The sequence below is a fragment of the Agelaius tricolor genome, unplaced genomic scaffold (genome assembly GCF_023055355.1).
Source record: "Agelaius tricolor isolate 1412-34295 unplaced genomic scaffold, bAgeTri1.0.p SCAF_35, whole genome shotgun sequence".
NCBI lineage: Eukaryota > Metazoa > Chordata > Aves > Passeriformes > Icteridae > Agelaius > Agelaius tricolor.
In genome coordinates, this window is record NW_027269295.1 from 2,411,852 (window position 1) to 2,423,923 (window position 12,072).

The following is a 12,072-nucleotide window of genomic DNA, read 5'->3' on the forward strand; positions in this document are numbered from 1 at the left end:
AAACACATTTTTATTAGCCAGCCAGCTCTGCAGATGGCTGATTATAATTCAGTGCAATTTTTCTCCCCTCTTTTCATTGCATAATTTGTGGATACACCAGCTTTATTTCCAAGCAGTTGAAGTTTAAGTCCTCAGCTAGGTCCACACCAAACAGAAGGAAAAAAAAAAGATCTAAGTCAAGTGTTTCATGTGCGAGTTTGTTTGAAAATTCTATAATCTATGACAAACATTTCAAATTAAGAGGGCATTCCCACAGGCAATGAAATAACGAAGCCCTTAGAATCAGGCAGCCGAGCCACGGAGCTGAGAGCTATTTCCACATTTTATGTACTCTCAAAGGAGAAGAGCAAATTCCAAGAGCAATATCGTGTTGCTTTTGTAGATATTTCTTACCAACCGTGGGCCAGATTCTGCAGCCAGCCCAGGGGCAGCTCGTGCAAATTAGCGGGGGAAAGTCTGATTTTGGGTGTTTCTGTGCTGTGTTCTGCATGGAGCTCAGTGGAGCTGTTGGTTGTGATACCATGAGAGTGTTTTACACCCCTCAGTGGCTTTGCTGAGCTTTAGGGGGGCTGTTCTACTGTGCAAAGGTATTGGTGTCTGTCAGGGTGGATTATTGGGCACATCAGGAATTTGTTCTCAGGTCCGGAGGGATGCGGGGGCGTTAATTAAAAATCTGAGTGGCCGGACAGGCAGGTGGACAGCACGGACAGCCAAAAGTCCTGCAGGGCTCGGCTGCCAAAAGAGGCTGCCCGTGGGCAGCAGGATGTCCCTGTCAGCACCGAGAGGAAAACTAGCAAAGAGTTCCCGGCTCTCCTCCCTGCCCCGCGGGATGGACTCAGGGGCATCCCTGCACCCTCCGCGATAGCTTCTGGGGCATCCCTGCATCCGTGTACCTCTGAACAGCCTCCGGGCCACCCAGGGCATCCCTGCACCCTCCGCGACAGCTTCTGGGGCATCCCCGCACCTCCCAGCACAGCCTCCGGGCCATCCCTGCATCCGTGTACCTCTGAACAGCCTCCGGGCCACCCAGGGCATCCCTGCACCCTCCGCGACAGCTTCTGGGGCATCCCCGCACCTCCCAGCACAGCCTCCGGGCCATCCCTGCATCCGTCTGCCTCCGGAACAACCTCCCGGCCACCCACGCATCCCCCGGCACGGCCTCCCGGGGGCTTCCCGCATCCCCCGGAGCATCCCCGGAGCATCCCCGGAGCATCCCCCGGAGCATCCCCACATCCCCCGGCAGAGACTCCCGAGGGGCTCCCGCATCCCCCGGAGCATCCCCGCATCCCCCGGCACGGCCTCCCTGGGGGTTTCCCGCATCCCCCGGAGCATCCCCCGGAGCATCCCCGCATCCCCCGGCACGGCCTCCCTGGGGGTTTCCCGCATCCCCCGGAGCATCCCCCGGAGCATCCCCGCATCCCCCGGGACAGCCTCCCGGACACCCCCGCTCCCCCCTAAAGGGTTCAGCAGCGGCTCCCCGGCGGGTCCGCCCGCTCCGGGCTTGGCTTCGCCCCCCGCCCCCGCCGCGCCATTGGCCCCGCCGCTGGCAGCGCTCCGCCCCGCTCCCGGTGATGCCTCGGCCGAAGTTTTCCGCGGCGGGCTCCGCACGTGGGAGCCCCGCGTCGAGCCCCGTTCCCGCATCCCCGCCGAGCCCTCCGGAGCGGCAGCGGCTCCCCCGTCCAGCCCCGCCGTCCCCCGCGGGGGATGCCGCCCTGAAGGCGCCGGGGATGCGGCAGCGCGCAGCCCCCCGGCCCCGCGGAGCGCAGCGCGGAGGGGCCGCGCCGCGGGGCGGCCGCGGAGCAGGAGCATGGCCCGGGCTCCCCGCAGCCCTCTCGGGGTAGCATGGCCGTGAGCGCGGCGGCCGCCGCCGAGCCGCTGCCCCGCAGCATCTTCAAGAAGTTCCTGGTGATGCTCTGCTCGCTCCTCATGTCCCTCTACGTCTTCTACTGCCTGGCCGACCGCTGCCAGACGCTGCCCGGACCCATCATCGCCGCCGGCGCCGCATCGGAGGAGGACGAGGGCGGCGGCGGGGAGTTCCTGGGCGGCTCGGCCGAGCTGCCCCCCTGGCAGGCGGCGGCGGCGCGGCGCAAGCGGCTCCTGCAGCGGCTGAAGCAGCGGCGGCGGCGGCAGGAGGCGGCACCGGGCGCGGAGGAGCCGGCGGGGGGCGGCGGGAGCCGGGCCGGGGGCTCGGGCGGCGGGGCGGGCACGGCCGGCACCCTGGCCCTGCTGCTGGGCGAGGGCAGCAAGCGGCTGCCGCAGGCCATCATCATCGGAGTGAAGAAGGGAGGGACGCGGGCGCTGCTGGAGTTCCTGCGGGTGCACCCCGACGTGCGCGCCGTGGGCGCCGAGCCGCACTTCTTCGACCGCAACTACGAGCGGGGACTCGCCTGGTACAGGTACGGCACGGGCGGCGGGACGGGGACGGGGATGGGGACGGGGATGGGGATGGGGACGGGGATGGGGATGGGGATGGGGATGCAGCGGTGGCCGAGCCGCCAGTGCCCCCCGCTGGCCGCCGCTCCTCGCTCCCGAGCCTTTCCTCAGCCCCGTTCTCATTCCTCCGCTCACGGAGCCCTCTTCCCCGCAGCCTCTCGCTCCACCCGTTCTTCCGTCCCTGCTCCCAAATCCTCCAGCTCTCCTTTGCCTGCTGTCCCCATTCCGGAGCGCCCCAGGACCACCAATGCTCCCGGGGTCCCTCCGGCGCTCCCCGCTGCAGCCCGGCTGTTGCCTGCTCGCAAATCCTCCAGCCCTCCTGTCCCCGCATCCCCTTCCCGGTTGTCCCCATTCCTGAGTGCCCCAGGACCCTCCTGTCCCCACATCCCTCTCCCCATTCCTGAGTGCCCCAGGTCCCTCCTGTCCCCGCATCCCTCTCCCCATTCCTGCGTGCCCCAGGACCCTCCTGTCCTCACATCCCTCTCCCCATTCCTGCGTGCCCCAGGACCCTCCTGTCCCCACATTCCTCTCCCCATTCCCGAGTGCCCCAGGACCCTCCTTTCCCCACATCCCTCTCCCCATTCCTGAGTGCCCCAGGACCCTCCTTTCCCCACATCCCTCTCCCCATTCCTGCGTGCCCCAGGACCCTCCTGTCCCCACATCCCTCTCCCCATTCCTGCGTGCCCCAGGTCCCTCCTGTCCCCGCATCCCTCTCCCCATTCCCGAGTGCCCCAGGACCCTCCTGTCCCCACATCCCTCTCCCCATTCCTGAGTGCCCCAGGTCCCTCCTGTCCCCACATCCCTCTCCCCATTCCTGAGTGCCCCAGGACCCTCCTGTCCCCACATCCCTCTCCCCATTCCTGAGTGCCCCAGGTCCCTCCTGTCCCCGCATCCCTCTCCCCATTCCTGAGTGCCCCAGGACCCTCCTGTCCCCGCATCCCCCTCCGGGCTGTCCCCATTCCTGAGTGCCCCAGGACCCTCCTGTCCCCACATCCCTCTCCCCATTCCTGAGTGCCCCAGGTCCCTCCTGTCCCCATATCCCTCTCCCCATTCCCGAGTGCCCCAGGACCCTCCTGTCCCCGGCGCTCCTGGGCTCTGCTGCTTGCCCCGGGGTCCGTGACACCGCAAAGGGAGAAGCGGTGGGTGCCCCGCTGGCCTGGGGACTGCACGGGGATGCTGAGGCACAGCTAAACCCTGCCGTGAAGAGCACAGCTTCTCGATATCTTTACACTCCCCCAGCTCTTTGCAAAACCTGTGGCTGACCGCTGAGTCTCAGCCGAGCCCCGGCTGCCTCCCCATCGCCTCCCGCAGCTCCCAGCCCAGCGCTGCAGAAGCCGCTTTTCCTGTAGTCAGTGTGGACAAAACCCCCCTATTTCCCACGGAAATATTTCAGTATCCCGCTAGTGACCAACCAAAAATGTCACTTTCAGCATGTGTCACCCCACATGCTCACCTTGCCTTTGAAATACTAACAAAGAGTTGATCGCGTGGTTCTTGCAATGAATTAACGTTTTGTTAAACGAGCCACTAAATGTTAAAGCTAAGAGGCTTCTCCCTGAAGTTGTTCAGGTCTTTTTTTGTCGTGTGTTTTAAAGTTAGAGGAGCGTTTTCCCGGCAGCTTGGTTAGGGTGAGAGCGAAACTGCTGTCTCCAGAAGTGTGTCCTGTGTTCGTGGCTTTCTTGAATGAACAAGCAAACAGGAGAGGGTTTGGGTACCCCTGGAGTTTTGTTTTACTTTCACATAAAGCCCGGCTGTTAGCAGAGAGAAGAGGATTTTGGCTCAGCTCGTGGTGACAGTATTGAAATGCGGAGTTGGGTGGTACTGGCAGTCCGAGTGTTGATGTAAAAGTCTTAACACGTGGAAGGGATGAGTTTGCTTGTGTATCTGCCAGTGTCAGAAACACCCTGGGTTCCTGCAGCCTGCAAAGTGTGACTTCTCTTGAGAGGAAAGATTTCCTTTCGTGTGGGCTGAAGCTGTCTACAAAATGATATTTTTAGTCCGTGCTTATCCGATTTCCACATGCTGACCCCGTGGCAGAAAGGAAACGTTAAAAATGAATCTGAACAACCTCAAGAACTCTAATCAGGTCTTGACTTTGAAAAATAAACACATGGCTGTGGGGTGGCATCTACTGAAATTCATGGTGGATATGCAGAAAAGCTCATTTATCAAAGATGCTCTGGAAGCTTTGAGGAGCAGATGGCAGTGGGATAGACCTGCCTCTGGAAGCAGCCCTGAGCCACGAGTGCAGACCTAGACAGAGGAGGAGCCACAGGCATTTAGGGCATAGTGCAGCCCTCGGTGTTGGGGGTATCATTTTCCAGAGGTTTGGTCTTGATCTTGCAACTCTTTTTCACTGGCTGTGCTGCCCCGTGTGCTGTTTGTGCAATCATTATGTTTTAGCAGTTGGCACATGAGCTGTCCCATTAATTGCTGCACTTTGTTTGTTCTGGTATTTGATGTGCTGAGTTGAGTTTCATCTTTTTTTTTCTTTTCCTTTTTTTTTTTTTTTTTTTTTTTTTTTTTTTTTTTTGCTTTATTAGCCCTGTGGAGGCTGAGGTACAGTGAATTCTTTGTGTGGGATTATTCCTTTGAGACCTAATCTTGCTGGCTTTGCTTGTATGAGTAATCTTTGCTCGCACAGGATGGCAGAGCCGTGGTGCCAGCACGCTGGTCACCACTCACAAATACTCATTTACAAACCTACCTGTCTGTCTGCAGGCTTTGTTGTGCTCTTTGATGAGGGTTCAGGGCTGGGGAAATGGCCAGATGTTTGCCAGAGGTCCCCATTCCTTATCTTTGCCATCAGAGGCTTAGGTTTCATGTGTGCTGCTGTTTCCCAGCAGTCAGACTAAACAGGTTTAGGGTCATTACAAGGTATAAACACTTGGGTTTGTTTTCAGTGCCCCAGGAAGGCAGCCAGTGCCCAGGGAACAAAAAGCTGGTGGCTGTTGCAGAGATTGAAGGGGCAGCCAGCCTGTGGAGCTGTCACAGGCACACAGAGGTGGCCGTGGCGTTTTGGGCATCAGGAAAGCCCTGATTTTCCCTGGAAATAAAAGAGCTGCTCCCCTAGCAGCTGCTGTGAGCAGGGGGAATGGCTGGGCTGTGCCTGCAGCAGGGGGGGACGCTCCTGGAGCAGCCAGCCAGGTGCACCTGTGAGGCTTTGTGGTGCTGTTCACAGGGGTCTTATGTTGAGGGAGGAGATGAGGATCTGACTCCATGTTTCACAAGGCTGATTTATTATTTTATGATATATATTGCATTAAAACTATACTAAAAGAATAGAAGAAAAGGTTTCATCAGAAGGCTGGCTGAGAATAGACAAGAATGAATAACCAAGGCAGCTCTCTCAGACTCTCTCTCCGAGCCAGCTGGGCTGTGATTGGCCGTTAATTAGAAACATCCAAGATGGGCCAATCCCAGCTGCACCTGTTGCATTCCACAGCAGCAGATAACCATTGGTTACACTTTGTTCCTGAGGCCTCTCAGCTTCTCAGGAGGAAACAATCCCAAGGAAAGGATTTTTTTATAAAAGGATTTTTTTATAAAAGGATTTTTTATAAAAGGATTTTTTATAAAAGGATTTTTTATAAAAGTTGCCTGCGACGAGGTTTGGTGCCATGCAGGTCACCCGCTGGGGTGCGTGGAAACATCACCCAGGAAAGGAACGGAGCAACAGCGCAGCCCCTGGTCCCCTGGAGAAGCTGACTCTGTAAAAACCATCTGTGGGATTTCCTTTGGTGAGTGTGACACCCCCGTGTGTGGGTTGGACATCAAGGGCAGCTGTGTGCCCAAAGGAGCTTTTTCTGGTTTGGGTTGGAGTCCCCTCGTGCACAAAGGGAGGGAGGGGGCAGCCCACAATGCTGGCATTGACTTCAGTGCTGAGCTTGCTGCCGCAGCCCTGAACAAGGCTATTGAGCCAGCAGGGTTCAGTAGCAGGTGAGCACGGGCTTTAATAGAGTTCAACTGCCAGCCCCCACCCCAAAATGGCTGCACAGCCTGGGGAAAACTCCCAGGAACAGGGGCTGAGCCAGGCATGTAAAAAAAAACCTCTGGATTAAAAGGAAATATCTGTGTTTGAGGGTGATACTGCAAACGTGGCTCTTTCCCTCTGATCTTTTGTTAGTCTGCACTGATTGAGCTGCCTGTTGGAATGCCATTATACTGTCACTCAGCCCAGGAACATTTATTTCATATGTTTTAATCTCCCTGCCTCTGTAGCACCAATGCCACTTTCGCTAGAGTGAAGCCAAGTTAATGTCATTAGATTACATCTGATGCAGGGGAAGATGAAAGATAATTCAAAGTTACTCCGTCAGGTTGGGAGTTGAAATATCTCTCCTCCTCAGTGCTTCCAGAGCTGGGGAGTTCTGACTCCTAATTAATGTCCTCTTGGGATTTATTTCCAGGGGTTTTTTTTGTGGGTTGTTTTTTTTTTTTTGCTTCTTTGTAATCTAGATAATGACATTTCTGAGTCAAAGGGAACAGAGAACATCTCAGGTGCTGAGGGGGTCTGAGATGGAGGAAAAGGGGGATTTTGGGGAGGGGAGATGCTCCCAGCAGGAACAGAGAACATCTGAAGGGGTCTGAGATGAAGGAAAAGGGGGATTTTTGGGAGGGGAGATGCTCCCAGCAGGAACACAGAACATCTCAGGTACTGAAGAGGTCTGAGATGGAGGAGAAGGGGGATTTTGGGGAGGGGAGATGCTCCCAGCAGCTGTGAGCAGCTGCATCCCTCCTCGAGCTGTGTCCCATCCTCTGTGCCTCAAACCAGGGTGGAATCAGAGCCTGATGGGGATGGAGGAGTCAGGCTGCTCCTGGGGCAGGGGTTTTGAGGCCTTTGTAATCCAGCAGAGCGTTCTGTGACTGAATAAGTGTGGGAGGGAGGGGAGCAGTGCGTGGGTGATGTTGGAGGGACATCAGGGCAGTCAATGCAATTTATGGAAGGTGCAGCAGGACTGGGTGGCCTTCAGGAGGAAAAGCCCTTGTTCAAACCCCCTGTGTGAGGGAGATGCTGTAGCAGGAGTTGCCTTGAAGTGCTCATCTCCCCACCTTCCTTCTGCAAGCAGCAGCAGCCCTGTGGCTGTGTTCAGGGTGTGCCCAGCACAGAGTGTGGCTTATGGGATTGCACATTCAACCAGTTTGGGTTTTCCACTCCCTGCTGCAGGTGGGGCTGGTTTAGCAGTGCCTTCTCCTTGTCCTGGGAACATCTCATCTCATCTCCCAAACACATTTGACTCACTAATAGCACCAAGCACAGCCTGAAGCAGTTTCCCTGGAAATTGCAGCCTTGGACAGCCAGATGCTGAAGAGGATCAAGGTCCTTGTTTATTTATTAGCTGTGTAATCAAACACCTCCTGAACCGAGCTGGCAGGGCCAGGTACTGTATAAAAAGGAAACAAAAGGTGTTTGTGGCCCCAAAGTGCAGCTAATTCACTGTAAACAGCAGATGGAGATGGGCTGAGCCTGTGCTGGCTGGGAAACCTGGCTGGGCAAGGAGTCCCTGCAGATGGAGGATGAGGAGGGTCTGTGGGTGGCTGAAGGGACCTTTCTGTGCTGGGGAAATCAGGGCTGGTAGGACATTAACTGGTTCTGGTGCTCATGTGCTTTGCCACTGCCTGGAATTGGATACTCCAAGGATCTTCAGCAGAGATCTGAAGCAGTTTGGAAGTCTGGGGAGGTGTGGTGGTGTGCCTCAGTTTGCCCAGGGGTAAAAGGAGGAGTCACTGCAGGGCTGGAAGCAGCAGGGCTGTGCTGGGACACCTCTCTGCAGCACAGAATGAGGAGTCACAGGCGTTCTGATGGGTTAAATATGGGTTAAACCCCACCCAGGGCTGCTGGCAGAGCAGCTGCAGCCTTGGCACAGCTTTGGCTGTGCCCTTGCACCTGGAGGGACTCTCCAGGGATGGCACTGCCCAGGCACTGCTGGGGCTGGGCTCTTTCCCCTCTTACTCCTTAAACAGACCCCAAAGGATTATTGTTTTATGGTGTTTTTTTCCCAAGCATTTTGTGTCTCTACATCTCCCTTCTGTTCTGTGTTAGTGGGGGAGTCCATATCTGGGGTTTGTGTCTGCTCCTGGTGATGGAGTGAGCTCTTGTGGGAGCAGCAGGGCTGTGCTGGGACACCTCTGCAGCACAGAATGAGGAGTCCCAGGCACTCTGATGGGTTAAACACCACCCACAGCTGCTGGGCTGTATTTATCCCATCAGGAACCTTGGCACAGCTTTGGCTGTGCCCTTGCACCCAGAGGGACTCTCCAGGGATGGCACTGCCCAGGCACTGCTGGGGCTGGGCTCTTTCCCCTCTTACTCCTTAAACAGACCCCAAAGGGTTATTGGTTTATGGTGGTTTTTTCACCCATTTTGTGTCTCCTTCTGTTTTGTGTTAATGGAGGAGTTCATATCTGGGGTTTGTGTCTGTTCCTGATGAAGGAGTGAGCTCTTGAGTTGGCATATGAGGAGAAGTCAACCACATTCCTATCAGAAAGCACCAAAATAAATACTTCAGATTTTACTGACTCTTCTTTCCAGATGCTGTGGTCTGAACAGGGGGGTTTCAGAGCTCTGTAGCCCATGCTCCTCTTCAGTGCTGCTTCACACCCCAGTCCTGGAGGGAACAGCACCTTCCTCACCCACCCTGTGGCCCTGCTGAGATGTTTGCAAATAAAGCTCCCCTGGCCCTGTCTGCTGGTGCTGAGCAATTGGGAAAGCATGGCCTTGGCTGTCCAAGAAGCTGTCAGTGGAATTCTCAGAGCCAGCTCTCGTGGAGAGCAGCACAAAGCTGCAGCTGGCTGGGGTGAGAGCTCATTCATGGCAAAAGTTGGGATAAACTTTAGAGAAGCAGCAGATTCACCTGCTTTAGGCACTGTGGTTGGATTCTGTGAGTGTCCAGCTGTGCTCCCAGCCTGTCCTGCTGCCCTGGGGGGCTCCTGGAGCCATTCCATGGGGGCTGGACACCATCCCCACCAGGATGTCCTCACCACAGCCCAGCTTGGGTTTCACCTTTTGAAGTTTGGAAAAGGAGCAGTGAGGTCTGGGGAGGGGGAAGGGAGCTGGTGCACTTCCAGAGAGTTCAGGGCAGACAAGCAGCGATCAGAAAACCTGAGAACAGCCCCCCATGAGCCCCCTGTGGGACACAGGCATTGAAACTCCTGAGCTGCTAATGATGCTTTTCCCCTGGAGAATTCTGAGGTAACCCAAACTGCTTTCACAGCGAAACCTCAGATGCTGGAGAGGGGCAGCTGGGGCAGGGTGTTGTGGCCATAAATCTTTACAAATTCTCATTATGTGCAGGTATGAGGGGAGGGGAGTGAATTTAGGTCAGTTCAATTTGTGTTGCTGGGGTTGGGTACTGGGGTCCTGCCCTGTTCATGCAAGGCCTGGAGTCACCCCAGGGATTTTTGACAGCGTTTCTGCCTTTCTCCTGCACGAGCCACCTCCTGGGAAATTCACTTTTTCATGGCTTGGGGTTAAACATGTTCAGCTTCACACCCTCCTGAGCCCTGTGAGCAGGATGGTGCTCACAGTGAGGGTATAAATAGAGCTGCTCGAGGAAGTGAATTATTCCTGCCATTCCTTCCATGGAATAATGTGATTCTGCAGCAGGAAATCTTTCAGCAGAAGGAATTGCTGCTTCCCTTCATGCATGGCAAGAGCATCCTTCTTGCTTCCTGCAAGTGAGGAGCCTCGTTTTGTGCTCTTTCTCTTGCAGCACCATCTGTTGCAGGGTTTGAAGATCCCTGCTCAAACTCCCCCAGGCTGCTGGGGATGTCTCTGGTGGCAGAGAGAGGAGGAATTTCTCCCTGCTGCCCCAGGGCAGCTTTGGCAGCCTCCTGTGGTTGTTTTCCCCTGGCTGAGCAGCTGTGCCCAAGTGTCACATAAGGAAATCCCCCTGGGGTCATTCCAGGCATCTGGGGACCTTTCTTGCACCAAACTCCTGCAGCTTCAGTGGGATCCTGCTCTACCCCCAGTTCCTGAGCACAGCTGCAAGCTGGGATGTTAACAGCTGGATCATTTCCACCCACAACCACCCTTCCCACAGCATCCCCTGGGGAGAGATGTTCAGGTTCCAGTGCAACATCACCATGGGAAGCTGGCCATTTATCCATTTAGTTATTTATTTCTCTTCTCAATTTGTTAAAAACTGCAGAAAGCCAGGCTGATTTGCTCTGCCATTGCCTGTTGGAAGAGGGCTCCCTCCCATAGACCAAGCTGCCTGGGGAAGCCTTTTATGGAAAATCAGCAGATCAATAATTGTGCCTTCTGTGTTTTTCCATGTGTGGCTCTGTGTGTTCATATCTGCAGCTTTCAACTCCCAGTGTTGCATTTTGTCTTTACCATTTCACTGCTGCCTTTGTGCTCTTGTGTTGTAACTTAGAGCATCTTTTGACATTGTTTAAACACTTTTTCACAGTCTGAACTGGACTGTTTGGGAAGCCTGATTACAGAGAGAAAGCCCAAGAATTGGCTCTGTAGAAGAAGTGAGGAAACATCTGGATTTCCCAGCTGTGTCCTGACTCCTCCAGCTCAGAGTTAGTGAGTGAGAGGGTGGAGATGTGAAGCCCAGGAGAGATGTTGTGCCAAGGAGGTGCCTTAATGTATTTGCAGGGATGCCCTGATGAAGGAAGGAATGATGAATTTGACTCCATGTTCTCAGAAGGCTAATTTATTGGTTTTATATATATATTAAAAATATAAATATATATATATAAAATACATATATATTATATATAATATATAATATATATTTATAATAATAATATATATAATATATATATTTTGATATAATATATACTATATTCTATTAAAAAATGCTAAACTATAGTATACTAAAAATACAAAAAACCTTACTAAATACTAAAAAAAATTAAAAAACACTAAAAAACCCTTACTAAATACTAAAAAAGAAAATACTAAGAAACCCCCTTACTAATACTGAAAAAAATACTTAAAAAAAAAATTTAAAACCCCTTACTAAATACTAATAAAAACTTGTGACTCTTTTTAGACTCTCGACACAACTTAACACTAATAAATCAATAAAACAAAACAACTCACACTAAAATTTAATAAAACAATCACTTGTAAATAAACAATCTCCAAACACATTCCACACATAAACACAACACAAAAAAACCAAATAAAATAATAATTATTTTCTCAGCTTCCCAGAAAAAAAAATCCCAAACAAAAAGATTTTTTTTGAAACATGTGAGTACCACAGGTGTTCAATGTGTGCTGAGCTTCCCTTGGCACCAGGCACATCCTCCAGGCTGCTGCTTGTGCTGAAGGTCAGGAAAAGTTCCCCTGACACCTCTCATGAGGCTTGAGGGTGCTAATCCCCATGTCTGGGCTAAATTCCATCCCTGGTAATCCTGGTCTGTGCCCCTAAAAATGAGCTCTGCTTGTTTCAGCTGGCTCCAGTTCCTTTGTTCCCTGCCCATGGGGCTGCTGGCAGAGCCCCACCACAGGGCTTGGGGTGCTCTGCTTTTGATTGCTGAGATGTGGATGTTCTGAATGCCAATTTGGGTTTTTCTGTGTGCAAAACTGCGTGTCACAGCAAGGCACAAAGTGAATATTGCACAATTATCCCGTCCTCCTGCACTGCTGAACTCTGCCGTGTGAATGTGAATATTTGC

General features: G+C 53.7%; 1 protein-coding gene across 1 annotated transcript in view; it reads left to right on the forward strand.

Annotated features, from left to right (window-relative positions):
• The first annotated feature begins 1,570 nt into the window (after positions 1–1,570).
• The window catches only part of LOC139602714 (heparan sulfate glucosamine 3-O-sulfotransferase 3A1-like), a 32,865-nt gene continuing 22,363 nt past the window's right edge, over positions 1,571–12,072 (forward strand). The window contains exon 1 of the mRNA XM_071452802.1: positions 1,571–2,396. Within this exon, the coding sequence (XP_071308903.1) occupies positions 1,843–2,396 (554 nt within the window). The 5' untranslated portion in view covers positions 1,571–1,842. The remainder of the gene's footprint in view (positions 2,397–12,072) is intronic.